Source organism: Paroedura picta, chromosome 11, assembly GCF_049243985.1.
Source record: "Paroedura picta isolate Pp20150507F chromosome 11, Ppicta_v3.0, whole genome shotgun sequence".
NCBI classification, from domain to species: Eukaryota; Metazoa; Chordata; class Lepidosauria; order Squamata; family Gekkonidae; genus Paroedura; species Paroedura picta.
The window spans coordinates 18742565-18760677 of NC_135379.1; the positions used below are offsets into that span (position 1 = coordinate 18742565).

An 18113-nucleotide genomic window follows, 5' to 3' on the forward strand; every position below is an offset into this window, starting at 1 on the left:
TGCAGTGTAATGACTCATGTAAGAGGTCTGGTCTTAACTGGAGAGAGCTGCCTCATGTTTCATTGCTCAAAAGAAAAAAAAAACATCCATGTCAGTGAAGAGACGTGAAAGCACCATGCATCATCTCTCCCATATGACACAAAGTGGCTTCAGTATCTCAGAGCAGCTGAAAAGTCTTCTATGTGGAATACTGATTAAAGTGGCAGAACAAATTTTAAGTCCAGTGGCACTTTTAAGACCAACTAAGTTGTATTAAAGGTATCAGCTTTTGTATGCATTCACACTTCCTCAGATACAGTATGTGGAATACTGTTATACAAAACTATTAATCAGGTATCTGGCCTTATGAATTAATGACTTCTAGAATGTCCCATGGTTAAGACCTTTGCAAGACTCAGATCTTGCAAACTGAGGGCTGAGGCTTCCTTTATTGAATGAAAAACCATCACATGTTGAGTCTTCTTTTCCTGCTGCCTTCTACCTCTCTTTGCATTACTGTCTTTTCCAGTGACTCCTGTCTTCTCATAACATGACCAAAGTATGTTAGCTTTGGTTTAGTCCTTTTAGCTTCTAAGGTGAGTTCAGGCATAATTTGCTGTAGAACCTGCTTGTCTTTTTGGCACATGGTTTTTGTAAAACTCTCCTCCAACACCGCTCCCCTCCAACTCCAATTAATCAGCTTCCCTCATTACCCAACTTTCACATCCACACATACTAATGGGGTATGAATTACCTCGATCTTGGTTGCCAGTGACCCTTGCACATAAGAATCTTTTCTAGCTCCTCCATGGCTGCCATTCCCAATCTGAATCTCCTTTAGATATTTTGTTTGCCATCTCCCTTTTGGTGGTTGATGGAGCTAATGAATAGAAAATCTTTAATTATTGCAATTTCTTCATTGTCACCCTTAAAGTTTTGCAATTCCCAAGTAGTAGTCATTACTTTTGTCATCTTGACATTCAGCTGTAATCCTGCTTGGGTATTTTCTGTTTTAACTTTCGGCAGGAGTCATTTCAAGCCTTCACTATTCTCTTCCAATAATGTGGTGCCATTTGCATATCTGGAATTGTTAATGTTCCCTCCCCCAAATTTCACTTCATCTTAGCCCACTTACCTTATGATATGTTCTGTATACAGACTGATGAGCTAGGGAGATAAAATGCATCCTTGTCTGACACCTTAGCTAATTGGAACTCATTTTTCCCCCATATTTTGTCCTCCTTGGCCAGAGTACAAATTGCACATTGAGACAATCAGATGTTGTGGCACAACCATTTCTTTTAGAACCAACCATAGCTTTTCATGATCCACACATTCCACAGCTTTGCTGTAATATATGAAACACAAGCTGATTTCTGAAAATCTTTTGTATGTTCCAGTAGCCACTGTAAATTTGCAGTATGATCCATAGTGCCTCTTCAGTTTCTGAATCTAGCTTGAACATCTGGCTTTTTCTCATTCCAAATATGGTAACAAAGATTTACCTTTGTAAAAAAGCCATGCTTGTCAAAAAATGAAACTGATCCATCTTCTGGTCCATTTGTGAATATGCAAGGTATCTGAATTTACTTAGAAGGGCCTTGTAAGCAAAGCAGAGGTAATCCATGACAAAAAAATAAAATGAACCACAAATAATGCATTTCCAGAAATTGACAATATTCACCATGTTAAAACTTATGCATTAAAATAATGAAACTTATTGGGCAAAACGAAATGGCACGTATTGGCAACCTTTTCCACATTGAACTAAATATATCAGCGGTATTCATTTTGCTGCTTTCATCGGTGTTGGCCATTGCTTGATCTTTCTCTTAAAGCCATTACTACATCCATTGGCAATGAATACCATAATTTAATTACTTGCTGGGAAAAAGGAGCTCTGTCCATTGTGTATTTCTTGAGTTCAGGGGAGTTTTCCGGCTGAGTTCTGTTCTGGATGCAGAAAAAATTCTGTGTGCGCATAATTTTATAAACCCGTCATGTCTCCATTGTAGTCTTTATTTTCTAACTTGAAACACTCTAGAATACTATAGAAATGCCCCCATTCCCTAATCACCACCGTTGCCACCTTCTGTGCTTTCCCCAGCTCTGCAATATTTTTTTTAAGACATGACCAGAACTTCACACAGTATTTAAAATGAGGCTGTATCATAGATGTATACAAGGGCTGTTTTGTATTGTATTTTCAGTTCACTTACTAATAATCTCCAGTGTAGAGTTTATTGCTTTCATCACTGCCACAGAGTCCAATTTTTTATCAGGTCACCCACTACAACCTTAGTATCATCCTCTTACTCAGACCTGTCTAATTCAGACCTCACCAGCATACGTTTAAAGTTAGGATTTTTTGTTCCAGTGTGTATCATCTCATGCTTACCTACACTAAATTGCATTATCTATGTTGTTGCCCACTCAGCCAATTTAGAGAGATCCTTCTAGAATTATGCACAATCCACGCTTGTTTTCATCATCCTGAATAATTTGGCACCTTCTGCAAGCTCAGACACAATACTGATCAGCCCCAACATCACTTATGAACAAATTAAATAGCCCATCTTGATATAGAGCTCCGTGGGACCCCCTTGCTTCACTCCATTACAAGAACAATCTATTTATTCTTGCACATTTTAATCAATGACCTGTCCTCATATCTTTTGACTACTCAATTTTTATTTTATTTGGGGTTAACTTTCTAGGTAAAGGTATCCCCTGTGCAAGCACCAGGTCATGTCTGACCCTTGGGGTGACGCCCTCCAGTGTTTTCATGGCAGACTCAATACGGGGTGGCCTTGCCAGTGCCTTCCTCAGTCATTACTGTTTACCCGCCCAGCAAGCTGGGTACTTATTTTACCGATCTCGGAAGGATGGAAGGCTGAGTCAACCTTGAGCAGGCTGCTGGGATTGAACTACCAACTTCATGGGCAGAGCTTCAGACAGCATGTCTGCTGCCTTACCACTCTGCGCCACAAGAGACCCGTTAATTTTTTTTTTATTTTTATTTTTATTTTATTTGGGGTTAACTTTCTAGGACCACTTAAATATAGTCACCTCCTGTTGCAACTTGACCTTTTTAATTTTACATTCCTGTACTTGTCAACCATACAATAAAAGCCTATGTATTTCTTGGTATCTTGTACTCCAGAACAGTGGTCCCCAACCTGCGGGCCGCGAAGGTCATGGCGCCGGGCCGTGGCTCCCTCTCCCCGGCCCCCCCCCCCGCAGTAAACTTCCCGGGCCGCAAGCTTGCGGCCCGGGAAGCTTCTTACTGCGGGAGGGCGGGGAGAGGGAATCAGGGCTGGCCGCACCCATGTGGGCGCGGCCCCATGCGCGGGCGCGGCCCGATGCTGATCGGGCACGGCACGCGGCCCGATGCGCGGGCGCGGCCTGCGCCCCGATGCCCTGCCGGTCCCCAACCTCAGAAAGGTTGGGGACCACTGCTCCAGAAGAGTTATAAAAAACCCATCACTACAGTGCATTCTACCTGTTGATTTATAAATCTTTGGTGATGGTGATGAGTTGAGAAAAGGGATGTTTGTAGGGCAATGAAGCATATCTCTTTGCCTCTCAATGCTTCAACCAAGTCAGTGTTGTCTCCGGGAGGAGTGAGGGTGGGATACTAAGTGAGGCTGTTCTCTTGATTGGCTAGTACACCCTACCAATTGCTAGTATGAAAACAACTGAAAAGTTTTCTCTTTCTCAAACAGGGAAAGAAGATACCCCTTCATTGCTTGGTCTCTGTGGCTCTCTAACCTCAGTAGCAAGTTACAAATCCCTCACAAGTTTGAAATCAAGTGAATATCTTGCAAGCCCCACAACAGAGATGACAAGTCCTGGACTAACTCCTTCATGAATGAATGTACGCAGAGAGGACTTTTGTGTTTGTAATAATTTGGCACTCCATAACCTACCATCAAGACTTTTAAAAGGTCAGGCCAATTTCAAGAAGTTAACCATCCTTTTTGCCAGTGACTTGTAGTTGTCCTGAAACAGGATATTTCAAAGTACTTCAACTACTTACAATATTATTTCAAATCAACCATTTGTACAATTAAGCTTGTAAATGACTCTTTAAAAGCAGAAAGAATTGGTCTTTTCTTCATGAGCTGCTAAACCTCAGTGCAGAATACTGTACCACACTAATGTAGGTGTTTGCTAGGATAATGTAAATCTTGTCAGGTAAGTGAAAATATCTTTCCAATTTATTAAACAGCAAAATATTTAAATTATATATTAAAACTCCATTTTTTTTACAAAAATCTGATTACGGAATGCTGATAACATTAGATCTTGGTTTGAATTTGTATATTACACTCTGTTTTACTTGAGTCAGGAGAACCAGCTGGCTTTGTCAGCTACCCATATAGCTGGTATAGTGATACTCTGAATCACTTGCAAAAAAGCAAGAATGTGGAGATTTATTAACATTTATACTTCTTTGTGCGAGTTCCTTCCATAAAACTATGCTGCCTCCTTTAAGAATTTTACCCTTGTGAAAACAAATGTCAGCAGATGTTCCATGTAAATGTTCTTGCTGAATAGGTCTGAAGATAATTATTTTTGCAGTTGGCTCCAGACTAAACATGTACCACTAATTCATTACACATTACACCATTTAAGTAATGCAAGCCATAGGTTTCTTGACCAAAGCTTTGCAGATTTAATTTTTTTGGAGAGCAAACCTTTATACTGACTAATGCATTCTTTACTTGTGGTTATAAACAGGCAACTTTGTAAAAGGTAATATACACAGAGCTTCTGAATTTTATGATTATGGCAAACTGCTTTATTGTGCCAAAGAAGATCCATACATTGTTTCTTAGTATGCAGCAATGTAATTTGAAATCTATAATTACAGCTTATTTTTGGACTGTCAGTTGGATTACTTTGTTTTGACAATATAGTGAATTGTGGCTCTTGTAAGATTTGCTGTAAGAATATCCTTTGATTGCAAACCTATCCATCCCATTCATGCAAAGACAACATGAAAATGCTCACTGCAGTGAGTTACTAGATTGCATATGTGCTGAGCTAAATTTTGAAACAAAATGACACTGCAGTCTTGCACTTCAATGGCGTGCCAGAAACTATATATTGGCTATCTGCTGAATTAACTTAAATGCATGACAATGCTCTTGTAAAACAGGTAGCCTTAAGAACATGGGAAATTGGAAACCTATACAACTAAGTTTCCTGTATAACTAAGTAGCGTTATGTTCGTAGATTTGTATGTAAATATTTAAATGCTTCCTTCAGCCATTATATTGTTTATCAACAACCATGATGTCACATTGATTCAATGAACTGTAAAAGCAGCCACGATGAAAATCTTTTACAGGTAGCAACAAAACTCTTTAATGTGCATGTGAAGCCATTTAAGTCAGTATTTGTGCATGAGAAGTTCATTGTCTTGGTTCTGAAATCTTGCCAAACTTTCAGAATTAAAAACCAAACAAATTGTGCATATTTGTTGCCCTTATGTATCAATATGTTGCATGTGCATTAAACATTTTGTAATATCAGTACCGTAGCTTGTTTCTGTAAGCCAATTAGTATTTAATATAAACACTGAAATACCTTCCCTTGGCACTGGGTCAGATGTGCACGGGTGCAAGGATCGCATATTTCCATGTACTACTCCCCACAATAGTCCTTTCTGACTTCAGGAAATTCTGTTCTGAAGGTGGCTGTAGGCAGTGGGTCCAGGGGCTACACTGGGGCTAGGACAGAATCACTCTCTTCTCTTCCAACAAAATGTGAGTCCAATGGCACCTTTAAGATCAACATGTACACGAAAGCTCACACCTTGAATAAATCTTTGTTGGTCTTAAAGGTGCCACTGGACTCAAATTTTGTTGAGCTACTTCATACTAACATGGCTATCCACTTGAATCTCCTCTCTTCCATCATTGGAGCTCTGAAGATGCAAGGCACAGGGCAATTTTGCCCTTCTCCTGCTAAAACCTCTGGACCACACGGTCAGAAAGGACTCTTCAAGAAAGGGAATGGGGGACAGATCCATGATTTTCAGTGCCTTTCACTTATAGACAACTGCATGCTTGGTATAGCTTTGACATTTTCTAAAAGGAAGGTTTGGATCCAATGCTCTCTATTGGACTGCCTTCACTAGAAAAGTGTGTGGGATTTGATTTCATATCTATGAAATTCATGGCATTCTTGCAGTTTCTCATGTCTTCCAGATGATGCCATACACATTTGTTCGTTTAACATTAATTATATTACCTATATATTGCTTCGCAGTAGCAAATGTAAAAAGGTAGTTTAGTCTGAGTCTCAAAATGCAGAAGTAAAAAAGGGAAAGGACTGGTGCATAATTATGGTTGAATACAGAGAACTGTCAGTGGAAGGCAATGCTAGTGAGTGTTTATAAATATTTGCGTAAGAATTTACCCAGAACCAGTTTGTTTTGATTTGGTTTTCTCAAGATATTACATAGTAAGGAAAAACAGCCTTGATATTTTAATTTCACTGTTAATTTGTCAAGGTAGAATGCTGAATATAAACTCCTTGCAAAGATAATCTCTGGATCCAATCCTATATTCTCTTACTCAATTCAGATGAAACTAAGGCTTTAATAGTACAGTCTTTGGCTTAGGTTAGCCTGTGTAGGATTGCATTGTAAGACAACAATAAAAATCTAGAAAAAAGGATACTTCAAAGTACAGAGAAAGGTATCATCAGATGTTCAAATACAGTGTCAGAATGCGGAGTATGGGTACAGCTTTCTATAGGTGTGGCATTTTTATTTGTCCCTGTTTACTGTTGTACCTACTGATGATGCAACATTTTAAATAAGCTTTTCTTGAATTGCAGAGAGTCTGTTTTAATGAAAGTTTTCATATTCAGAAGTTGGTAGGATTGCTAAAATGATAATGTCCAGTGAATTCAAAGTAGCTAAATCATAATTAAACTGCAATGGTAAGCGGCCCAGGTGGTCATATTATAGAGAATCTCTTGATGGATTTGTAATAATTTTTGAAGAGTGCTGTATTTTCATCTATTTTTCTTGGTATTTACTTGGTATTACCCAATTAATTTTGCATAAATTATTTTGCACTAAAACAATGTGGGCGATATTGCAGTGGCAAGCTTCCAGAAATATTTTCTATAGTGGTTTTGCAAGGTTTTGCAAGGTTTTACGGCATACGTGGGTGGGGTGGAAAGTGAGAACGAGAGGTAGGAAGGTCTCGGTAGGGAGTCCTTATTTTTGTACTCAGCTAGCCGAAACAAATAGTTAAAATTCCAAAGCAGAAGACGGAGCTCCTAAAATCATATCACTGTGCTGACTCAATTAAGATAAAAGTCTCAGCTGTTAATGTTATAATTCTGAGTAGAGAGAGAGCCGCCCTGCGTCCTACCTCGTTAGTAGCTCCATATACAACTGTTCTTATTTCTTAGTTTTTACCCATTTATAATTATGTCATATTTGTAATTTTATGTTTTTTACTGGCTGGTCTATGACTGTAAATAAAATTGATTGATTGATTGCAGTGGCAATTTAATCATGCTGTATTTTTTCACTTTATAAAATTCACATTAGACCAGCAATGTATGGCCTCCACTTGTTCTGTGGTAAATAGTGCTTTTTTACATATCTGAAGCTTGCCATCAACCTGAAGTGCAACAAATGCCTGCCAGTTTTTAAATTTATTCAGTGCTTAGCCCAGCCTTTCAACTTTCTTAGCGTTGAGAAACTCTTGAAGTGGTGCGATAGTGCAGAATATGGTTGGGAAGAATAGTTGTGTACACATCTGCCTGAGGTTCCTCCCTTTCTCACCCCTTCCAGGCCCATCATTGGCCATTTTAGATGGAGGAGGTCCACATGACCATATTATAGTCATTATCACCTGATTTCAACAAATTTAAAAATATATTAAAAAATAATTAACCCCCCATTCATAAAATCCTTCCAGGGCTGTCAAGGAACTCCAGGGTTTCACAAAGGCCTGGATTAGCAATACTAAATATATTTCTGAAGTACAGCATTTATAAACCAAGTTTTCCTGTTCATTGTAGCCAAGTATTTTTTTACTTTTAAATGTTTCCCTTTTCAGTTATCATTTCTTATATGAAATATGAAAGAAATAGTACTAAACATGAATCATCTTGAAAACATTTTATAAACTCTTAGCCACATCATTCTATCACTATTGGAACTGGCTATAGGTTACACAACAGAATTAGCAATTACTGAAACATGCAAGCTACCTGCTGGCAACTCAGTATGTACTTCTCCTCCCAACTGGAGACACAGTTCTCTGGTTAAAGTTGAGTTATAGTGCTTCTAGGCAAAGGGAGAATTAGGATTTCAGAATTTATTGTAGTCGGCTCATACTAGCCATACAGCAATCCATCATCAGATGATGTTTTGTCTTATTTTTCTCAGTACCTTCTTAATTCTGAGAGGGAGCTGAATACAACTGAATACAAAAGTCTTTAGGTACTGTAATTGACCAGGCTCAAGGTAGGTAACAAAACAATCACTATTTAAAGATAACTGAGAATCTTTTAAATACCTGTATAAATCTTCTCATAAGTACAGGACATTTAATAAGTACAGTTCATGATTTTTCTTGCCTTATTCACATAATACAGCTTGTCTGGCTTAGTCACATAATGGGAAAATCATAAATTTACAGTAGGGTAAAACTGTTTTACATAGATCAATAGCAAGTGTTCCTTCGCAGGAAGAATAGCCATGGTAGTATTTTGCAGTTAAAATAAAGTCTAAAATAATATCTCTTGTTGAAAAACATTGTTTGAAAAGTACTTCGAGTTGCTAAATGCAAATGAACTGTATTTTTGGAAGTTAGTTTTGGTATCCGAAAATAGGAAAGGGGGTTGTTTACCTGGGTTAGACAAAGATTATCTGGAACCAGAAATAAAGGACAATCTTTGCATCAAGTCTGCAGATAACTTTCCCACATCTGTATTTACCCTTGCAGTGTTGATCAGCAAGGAGTTCTTTACTGCTATTCTTCATGCTTTAATTCAGTGTACAGGAATTTGAGCAGGGCCTAACTGGGGATGGCCCAGCTACAAAGTGGTACTGCCTAGAAGCAAGGAGGATACATCAGGGGCTTTTGAACAATATTTTAAGACCAAATATTCTTTCCTTACAGACCTTGTTCAGCATTCCCTTGTCTGCATACTGCCCATTGATTCCACTTGAATTTCAGAACAGCATTAATGGTTCTTCAGATCTCTTTCTTTATTTAATCTACGGAAGAAAGACTTCCCATATTCATATGTGCTGATCATTATGGCACAAGCGGGAGCAATTTTTGTCAATCTTGGAACGATACCTACAGAAACAGGAGAAATTAATGTAGCTATTCATACAACAGCAGCAAAACCTTAGTAATGAGAAATTGGGTGATTAAATTTCATTGGACAAAATTAATTTGTACACTGATGCACTTAAATTTTATACAAGCAATCTATTGTGCTTAATCATATGGCTGCACACCAAAAGTTGACCATTTGTAATCAGGTGATTATAGGCTGAAGAGTCTGGCACTTTTCACTTTAGAAAAGAGCTTGGGGGCCATTATAGTGGTTTATTAAATTATATACAGCATGGAGAGAATGGACAGAACCTTTTCTCCCTTTTCCAAAATACTAGAAACTTGGGGGCTTCCAATGAAGGTGATATGCAGTTGACTCAGAACAGACAAAAAGAAAACTGCTTCATCAATGAGTAATTAAAATATGGCATTGCTGCCAGGGCTGTAGTGCTTGCCATGAGCAGAATGCTTTAAAACAGAATTAGACAGGTTCTTGGAGGATAGGTCTTCAATGACTACTAGCTATGGTGTCTAAAGTGAAGTAACCCTCTGAATATTGTTCCAAGAAGCAATATCAGAGAAGGCTTCATCTTCTATATCATCCTGGTGGCCCTCAAGAAAAACTGGTACATCACTATGTGAGACCAGATGGACCATTTGTCTGAACCTGCAGGGCTCTTCTTATGTTATTCTGAATTGTGGAACTACAGTCTCAGACTGCAGAATCCAACCAAACATTTGTTTTATACTTACACGCGCATGAGTGTGTGCTTGGAAATCAATCCCATTTTAGTTCACACTTGCTCTTGATTGTGTATAGGAACATAGTACTGTAAAACTTAGAGCTGTTCTCTAAAATTCCTTATGGAATTTCAGCTTCACAGGTAGATCCACTCTACTGAACAAAGTTCAAAAGTCTTTCTGCAACTTAGGGAGCATTTCTTCAACCTAATTGACACTTTCTTTGGAGAGAAAAACAGAACCTGGAGGAACCCTTGGAGCATGGCTGGTTCAACCCCATTCTTATTAAGGATGAGACCAATTTGTAAAAGTTGTGTGAGTTGAAACACATAACACATTTTGATTTTTATGAGAAACAAACTCATGACTTGTTCTCTCAAACGCTTTTTAATAGTTCTTTGCATACATCTATCTAAATGGCACAAGAGAAACACAAGAATCAAGACCAGCAATGAACATTAGAAAATTAAATATAAAATAATGAGTAAGCCACACTGGCTCATCTCTAACCAATATGTTTGATTGTTTTAAGTTTTACAATTGATTATTCAAAAAAATTCCCATTTGCTAGTCAGTTTCTAGAAATGCAAGAATAAATATTTGAATCCCCCTCATTCTTTCCAATCTACATGCAGAACATAAGAAAAACTGGATTAGATGAAATTGCAGTAAAAATTGGTAGGATATTAATTGAGATGAGATATACAGATGACACTAGCAGCCAAAAATAGTGAAAATTTGAAACAACTGCTGAAGGTTAAAGCATAAAGTGCCAAAGCATGATTACAGCTGAGCATTAAAAAACAAAAGTAATAACTACTGGGGAATTGTAGAACTTTAAGGCTGAAGATGAAATTTTCAAGACTTTTCCCCCCTGGGCTCCATCAACCAAAAGAGGGATAAAAGGATGGACCTAACACCTATACAGTCCCCACCTCAAACAAAATAAAAAGCCTTTATTAGGCAATAGCTACTATGATACCAAAAGAAGGCTCATAATTAACAGCGTCCCTCATTTTGAGATCCAGTAGGGTGGAAATGGGGCTTTAAAAAAACAACTGTATAACAGATGCGTACCAGCATACAAGCCAACGAATCCATTTTCAGCAACAATTCTCTTCATTATTTCCCATATTGATGCATGCCTCTGCTGTGACGCTAAGAAATTAAACAAATTGCTATAATGGGAGGACAAAAGGGGATCAACTGTACTTCTACCACATTCTTGTTGAAGTGGTGCACTTAGTTATAAAGTATACTATTCAAGAAGTTATTTCAAACATTTAAAATTATCCCATGCACTGTATATATACTAAAATAATTTTAGAATAAAACCAAAAGCAGTTTTTCTTTAATAAATTCAAATGCATAGTAAGTAACAGTAACTTATAATACTGCTGAGAATGTTGGAAGCTGCAACTAGGAGAGACCTCTCTCCCCCTGTTCACGGAACATATCCAAAATTTAAAGAACACACTGAGGAGCAAGTAGGAAGAGATACGCTGTCTCCATGGCAATTTCTTCAGAACTGGCTGAAAATGATTTCACCTTCCTGGTTATGTAGGGTTAGATCTTGTCTAAATTTTACATGTGAAAGAGCAATTCTCCACCATTCCCCCAAATGCCCTCTAAAACACTGCTGAGGGACAAAGGACCCTCAGGAGTAACAAGAAGCTGAGTTGAAGGGCTGCCATAGGATAAAGGAACTGCACCCCCCTCCAAGGATTTGATGGGATCCAACCCATAAAGAGGTAGAAAGTTGGAAGACTGGCCAAGTTTCACCCATCCACATACCGGGTAAAGGACTGTTCAACCTTCCCCCCCCTCAAAAAAAACAAACAACCTTTTGCCTTTTCCCCCACTGCAGGGAGGCAAGTGTGCCCTCAGGAAGCTGCTGCTCATTCTTATCTTCCCAGTCTAAGGGGAGGTAGTGAGGGGATGCAGGAAACTGCTGCCCATCCTTGTTGTTGCTATACTTAGATTAGGCAAGGTGTGGTGGTATGGTATGATGCCTGCCTCTCTTGGAGTGCCTCACAACAAGGTGAGGCATCAGGGTGAAAAAGGAAGCTGCCACCTGTCATCATCCACTGGCAGAGAGGATGATGCAGAGGAAAGCAGAGGAAAGCGGGCTGGGCCAAGCCTGCTGATGGAGGGGGGGAAGGAGCAGGCTTCCTGAACAATTGCTTATGGCTGCCTAATGAATGGGCTGGTCCTGGGCAACTGCATTTTGCACTAGCTGCAGCTTCCAAATATTCTTTAAGGCCAGCAATACACTGTAGTAGTCTATGCACAGTGTTACAAAGGTACAGATGATGGTGAGCACTTTTCAGGAAGAGATTTCTTAGCTATTGCATTAGGTGGTGGAGCTGGAAAAAAGATGCTTAGTAAATGATTAAGTTCTTACTGGGTGTTGTTTCAGATTCCCAAATTTCAGTCTGTTTGTGTGTTTTTACTACATCAAATGGTAACGTCAATAAAGCAGCAATCTGGTGGAAGAATTGCACAGTAGTCAAATACAATATTTCCAGCGTAACATTAGTGCGAGTGTAAAATGCCTACTGTACACAGGCTAGGTGATAATTTTACGTGCCCTGTTAGCCATAAGCATCGAATCACAAGTATTTGTCCCATGGGATTGCAGTTTGCGGAACAGAAAGCATATTACTCCTGCACTGCAAGATTTTACACTTAAGCCCGAGCCTATGAGGTCTTCCTGAAAATAGATACTGCTGCTCTATTATTCTCTGAAGTTTTTTTTTAATGCCAGTAAAATGAGAAGTGCCTAGGCTAAAATATAACAAAAGTTAATCCCACCACATATTTCAATGTTCTTTAATATTTTTATTGACTATGGCCTAAAGTGCACTAAGTTTCTCACTTAAAATGGGTTTGTGAGTACATTTCTTTGCATGTATGGATCTGTCCCTTCCTTTGAAATAAATGGAGATATCCTACCTATATAAAATGCTGCATGTACATCTGAATATGCATAGAAACTTGGATTACAGTGACCGCATCCAATACAAAGAAAGGTATTCATGCTGATGTTCAGTTTCTATGAACAGGATGTTTAGGTGCTACTCATTTTAATGGGATCTAGGCAAACCGAGTGTTATTTTCATTGTATCATTCTCAGTCTCCTATATTTTCACTTTTAAGCTAAATATGTGCATGTTGCATCTAATGTTTTCATTAAGATGCTTACAAAACCAGCTGCTGCTCCTGATGAGAAGGTGATCAGGAATGTTGCCTCATGTTTGCTTGATCTCTTACACAATCTTTTTTTGAAGTATTCATAGTTAAACCAATAAAGCGCTATGGGGACAGAACAAAACATGCCTGAAGTCAGAAAACAAGACACAAAAAAGGGTAATACACAGCAAATCACAATCAAAAGTCAAAGTCACAGGGAACCCATGTTGGCAACCAGGACCATAAATCTTTAAAACAGATGAGTGAGAAAATAAAGTAGCTTTAATCATCAAAACTTGTACCAGTTACAACTCACATTTCACAAATTTATCCTCAGTGACAATTAATCAGGCTTACAAGAATTCAAACAGCTGAACAAACGTCTCCCAAGTACATTCCTGAAAGGCTCCAAAAATTGGGACCACTTGTTTGGCTGTAACCAGTGCAAGTTCTGATGATTAAAACTATTTCATATTCACTCATCTGTTACAAAGGTTTACGTTCCTAGAAGCCAGAAACATCTCTTTAAAAGAATGCAAGTTGAAAATGCAAAAAGAACACTAATAATCAAATATCCAATGTTGTGTAAGGTTAGTTGCATCAAGTAATGAGATCAGACTGTAAAAGGTAAAGGTATAGGTATCCCCTGTGCAAGCACCAGGTCATTTCTGACCCTTGGGGTGACGCCCTCTGGCGTTTTCTTGGCAGACTCAATACGGGGTGGTTTGCCAGTGCCTTCCCCAGTCATTACCGTTTACCCCCCAGCAAGCTGGGTATTCATTTTACCGACCTCGGAAGGATGGAAGGCTGAGTCAACCTTGAGCCGGCTGCTGGGATTGAACTCCTAACCTCATGGGCAGACAGCTTCAGACATCACGTCACTGCATTACCACTCTGCGCCACAAGAGGCTCTTCGATCAGACTGTAGGCTTCCACAAATCAACCATTTGTCATGGTACAACAGTTCCTCAACATCACATCAGATTATGCAATAAAATAATCCTTTTCCTAATATTAATGGTGATATTTTGTTCATATAACTTATTCAATATGTCTCATAAAACAAAAGCAGACTCTAACAATTTAGAAAGATCAACTTAATTAAAAGCCTTGATTTTTTAAAAAAAGCTTTTTCCTGGTGCCTAGATAATAAGCATACTGCTTGCCTTGAACTCTGCTGCTTTGGAGTCTCTGTAAATTGGTCACTTTGTAAAACCATCATCGCTTCTCGGCCTTTTGGCTAAGATCAAGTGTAGTAAAACCATCAAAGGAAGGAAAAACCTACAGCAGTTAAAGTATATAATAAATAGGTACTTTGGTTGCTGAAACCCAAACTATACCTGAAAATGGGACATCTCTAAGAACAGTGGGACCCCATCCTTTCCAGAGTGAAAGCCAACCATCTTTGGTTATATTACTAATAATGCGAGCATGCAACTGCTTGTAAGTTAACCGTCGAGACTGCATTCTTGTCCTCATCAATTCAACTGGACTTATTATAGTAGCTGTACCCACTATAATTGAGAAAAATAAGAGAAATTACTTCAAGGTGTTTGGTAATAAAGCAGTTTCCCCATAATTATTTGTGAAAATATGTTTTCTTTCTGCATTTTTCCATATTTTTTAAATGGCTCATTTTTAAAATGTATTAATCGATTTATATACTGCCCCTCAGACTTGCTGTCTTGGGGCAATGAACTATTAATTATTAATTATAACATAATAAACAATAACAATAAGATTAATTAACATTAAAATCAAATACCACACTTTAAAACACTTTTAAAACTGTTATCCACACCCCTGGTTGTCACTGAGATGGGTAATGATGTTAACTATTTCTGATGTTGACTAGGCAGGAGACGGGGGAACGGAGGGGGGACAGGAGGGAGACCGTGTATTTAGATGGTATAATTTCATCTCTTTAATGAACACTGATTTTATTTAAAAATAGATTTTTCATTTTATAACCCAGATTAAAGCCAGTTATTTCAATGTCCTCAATTTTCAATTTTAACAGGTCAGAATCCATTTACATTATTAACAAACTGGCCTTTCCTATCTACTATAAAAGGCAGTGCCATACAAACATTTTCCCTATATTTTAGCCCTGGCAAAGAGAGAGGGAGTGGACTCCTTTCCTGTGCTTTGTATACTTCTTTCCTTGTGCACATTCCCTCATCATAGCACTAAATATGGCCAGAGGTTACTCTGAAGTTTTAAACCTGACCTGATTAAAACCCTTACCTCAGATTTTGTCACCACTATACAGAGTTGTCTAATGAAGCTTTTGTTAGTTATGTTAGTTAGTTTTGTTAGGGTTATGGTCTTATGAGACCTGGACTTATGGAGCAGACTATGCACTGAATGACCAGCTATGACATGTTTGCTAGGCATTTTGCCTCTGGATGACTTTGCCCCATTGGAGAGAAGAAACCTTCAGGTGAGTCCAATGTTTCATTCTCTGATCTGTTTTGGCTACCGGGATAGCTGACATGAATAAAAGCAGAATTCTTCCAACTTCTATTTGGGAATATTCAGTTAAACTGATCAGCGTTCCATTTCAGGTATTCAAAAAATGTCTTGGTAATGTCTGTATTGCAATATGCTACACATAGACTGCCTTTGGGGTAGGTTAAAAAGCTACAGCTGATCCGGAAAGCTGCAGTAAAGTTGCTGACTGCCCTTCTATCTATTTTTATGTCAATGGTGAAAGCCTATAGGGTTTTCTTCTTGGACTACGTATACTAGTTAACTGTTGCTTTAAAAAAATGTTCACAAGTAATTGTGAAACTATGTTTCTTTTTAATCTTATTACTGAAAATTATAGTGCTTTTGGTTATAATTAACTGTAAGCAATGGTTACATTTTTGGCTGAGGAATGGGACAGATTGTAGATATTCGTAAGGGCAACAACACTTACTGTTAACCATAGCCTTAACAACAGTTAAATACTGAAAAGGAAGGGAGAAGTGTGCAAAGGGCACTCTTGATAAGTTAATCTTTGTTAAACCTATGTCTGGACTTGGTGAAAATTTTATTTGCTTCACTCTGAGAATAATGTTGATATTTTTGTTTTTATAATGTCTTTTGCTTGTTCTTATTGTTGAAAACTGCCCTGAGTCCCGGGGGAGGGCAGAATATAAATTAAAATAAATCATCCTCATCATAGTTTTTTTTTTATGTCCACAAACTCTACAGTCACATACCAGAAGAGTAATAGTGCAACTTGACAGTCATTACGGTTGGTTTCTTGTACAATTCTCGTGATAACTAACGTATCTTCACCCAACCTCTTATTTTCCATCCATATTAAATATAGTTGAACAGAAAAGATGTTCTATAGGAAACTAGATATTAGAGATCATTTGACTCACATCTGGCTATGCCACCTGTAATAAGTGGAACGTAGTCATTATCTTCTCCTAGTTTAGAAATGAAGGCATCACGAAGCTGATCATAGCAGGTAAAATAAATTACTGTTGTTGGAACTGACACTGCTCTAAAATGAATATAAATATTTAGTGAGGCCTGTCAATCATTTGAAATCTTTTTGGTCAATTATTTATTTTTCCTGTATCCAATCAGTTAACTAAGCAAAATACAATCAGAACTATTTTATAATGGTGTCTAATGAATCATGTCCACAGTTCACAGTCTTTCAAGAAAAGATGTTTGGATATTACTAGAGTTGCACCTTCTGCTGCAACACTCAGGAGGATGATATATTTATAATAAAATACAGTATTTCTCTCTGGTAAAGCTATGATTACAGTACTGAATATTACATAGAACAGATTTCATGTACACCATGGGCACTTAATGGATAGTACCAATGATAATTACTATACCCAAATTCATCCCTCCATCTACCTTCCTGTGATCATTTTATTACGGTATTTATATATTTTTTTACAGATTCTTTAAATGCTGAGTATTCTGAACTATCTAGGCACAAGTCCTAATTGAAAGCTAAAAAAAAAGTTTTGAGTACAAGCAATTCTTATCTCTTTCTTGACGCTCTACACTTAAGTATTAATCATATCTGTAACTGGAAAAGTTTTCACCAGATCTGTAGAAGGAAGGGAGGCAAGGAGGACGCTTTCAAGAAGTTGTTATGAAGGGTTATGATTACTCTCTTCCTATTTCCACTCTTTGAATACCCCCTACTATAAGCACAGACATTCTTTTACATAACATTGTGCCTGCTGCATTATATGTGTCCATATTAATATTTATGCCAGAATTCATTCATATATAATGTTATCAATTGTTTGAAAAATATGATTAACCAAGTTTTAAAATTTAATTTTAGCTAAACTCATTATACCATTGACTTCTTACCAATATATACACAAATGCTTCTACCAAGGATGAGGGAGGTGAAGAGAATCTTTTTTCCTACAGTTTTCTATTTGTTATCAGTATTGTTGCTATCCATACAATAACTGAGATAAGAAAAAAAGAAAATGTGACTTACAGAGATGGAGGCAACCCACTCCACAGTGTTTTCACACCTTCTCTTTGAATAATTTTCACAAAAGCATCCTAAAATACCCAAATACAGAAATAAAGGGCTATAGATCTTATCTGTTAGTCCAGCAGTTAGCAAATGAAAAAAACTGCAAAAAAACAGAGTTGCACTTACCTTTAACTGATATTAATTGGTGTCTTCTGTGACACACACATTGAGACTGTGCTTGCATGGGCTAGTTGTGGACATTCTGTTTCTATCTTAAAAACTCTAAAGTGGTAGCGCCCTACCTCTTTTGGAGCTGGTGCACGTAACAGTTTTCCACATGATACATCACGTGCTCCAACAGTGGGGTCCCCTTCCATCAGTTTCTGCTAAGCTGCTGCAAACTCTCATAATTA

At 37.9% G+C, this 18113-nt stretch overlaps 2 protein-coding genes across 12 annotated transcripts in view; one reads left to right on the plus strand and one right to left on the minus strand.

The window, feature by feature from the left end:
• Positions 1-5522, plus strand: part of RUNDC3B (RUN domain containing 3B) — a 39604-nt gene extending 34082 nt beyond the window's left edge. For all 3 annotated transcript variants that reach the window (XM_077304189.1, XM_077304188.1, XM_077304190.1), the window contains one exon: positions 3705-5522. In XM_077304189.1, the coding sequence (XP_077160304.1) occupies positions 3705-3850 (146 nt within the window). In that variant the 3' untranslated portion in view covers positions 3851-5522. The remainder of the gene's footprint in view (positions 1-3704) is intronic.
• SLC25A40 (solute carrier family 25 member 40) overlaps positions 1-18113 on the minus strand; it is a 24803-nt gene continuing 6690 nt past the window's right edge. For 4 of the 9 annotated variants that reach the window (XM_077304191.1, XM_077304192.1, XM_077304194.1 and 1 more), the window contains 7 exons: positions 17719-17786; positions 16616-16740; positions 14579-14752; positions 13252-13361; positions 12451-12532; positions 11124-11204; positions 8120-9323 (listed from right to left, as the gene is read on the minus strand). In XM_077304191.1, coding sequence (XP_077160306.1) covers positions 9205-9323; positions 11124-11204; positions 12451-12532; positions 13252-13361; positions 14579-14752; positions 16616-16740; positions 17719-17786 — 759 coding nt within the window. In that variant the 3' untranslated portion in view covers positions 8120-9204. Of the gene's footprint in view, positions 860-8119; positions 9324-11123; positions 11225-12450; positions 12533-13251; positions 13362-14578; positions 14753-16615; positions 16741-17718; positions 17787-18113 lie in introns of those variants that run through there. The other 5 variants (XR_013225564.1, XR_013225562.1, XR_013225563.1 and 2 more) reach the window with 5 other exon arrangements.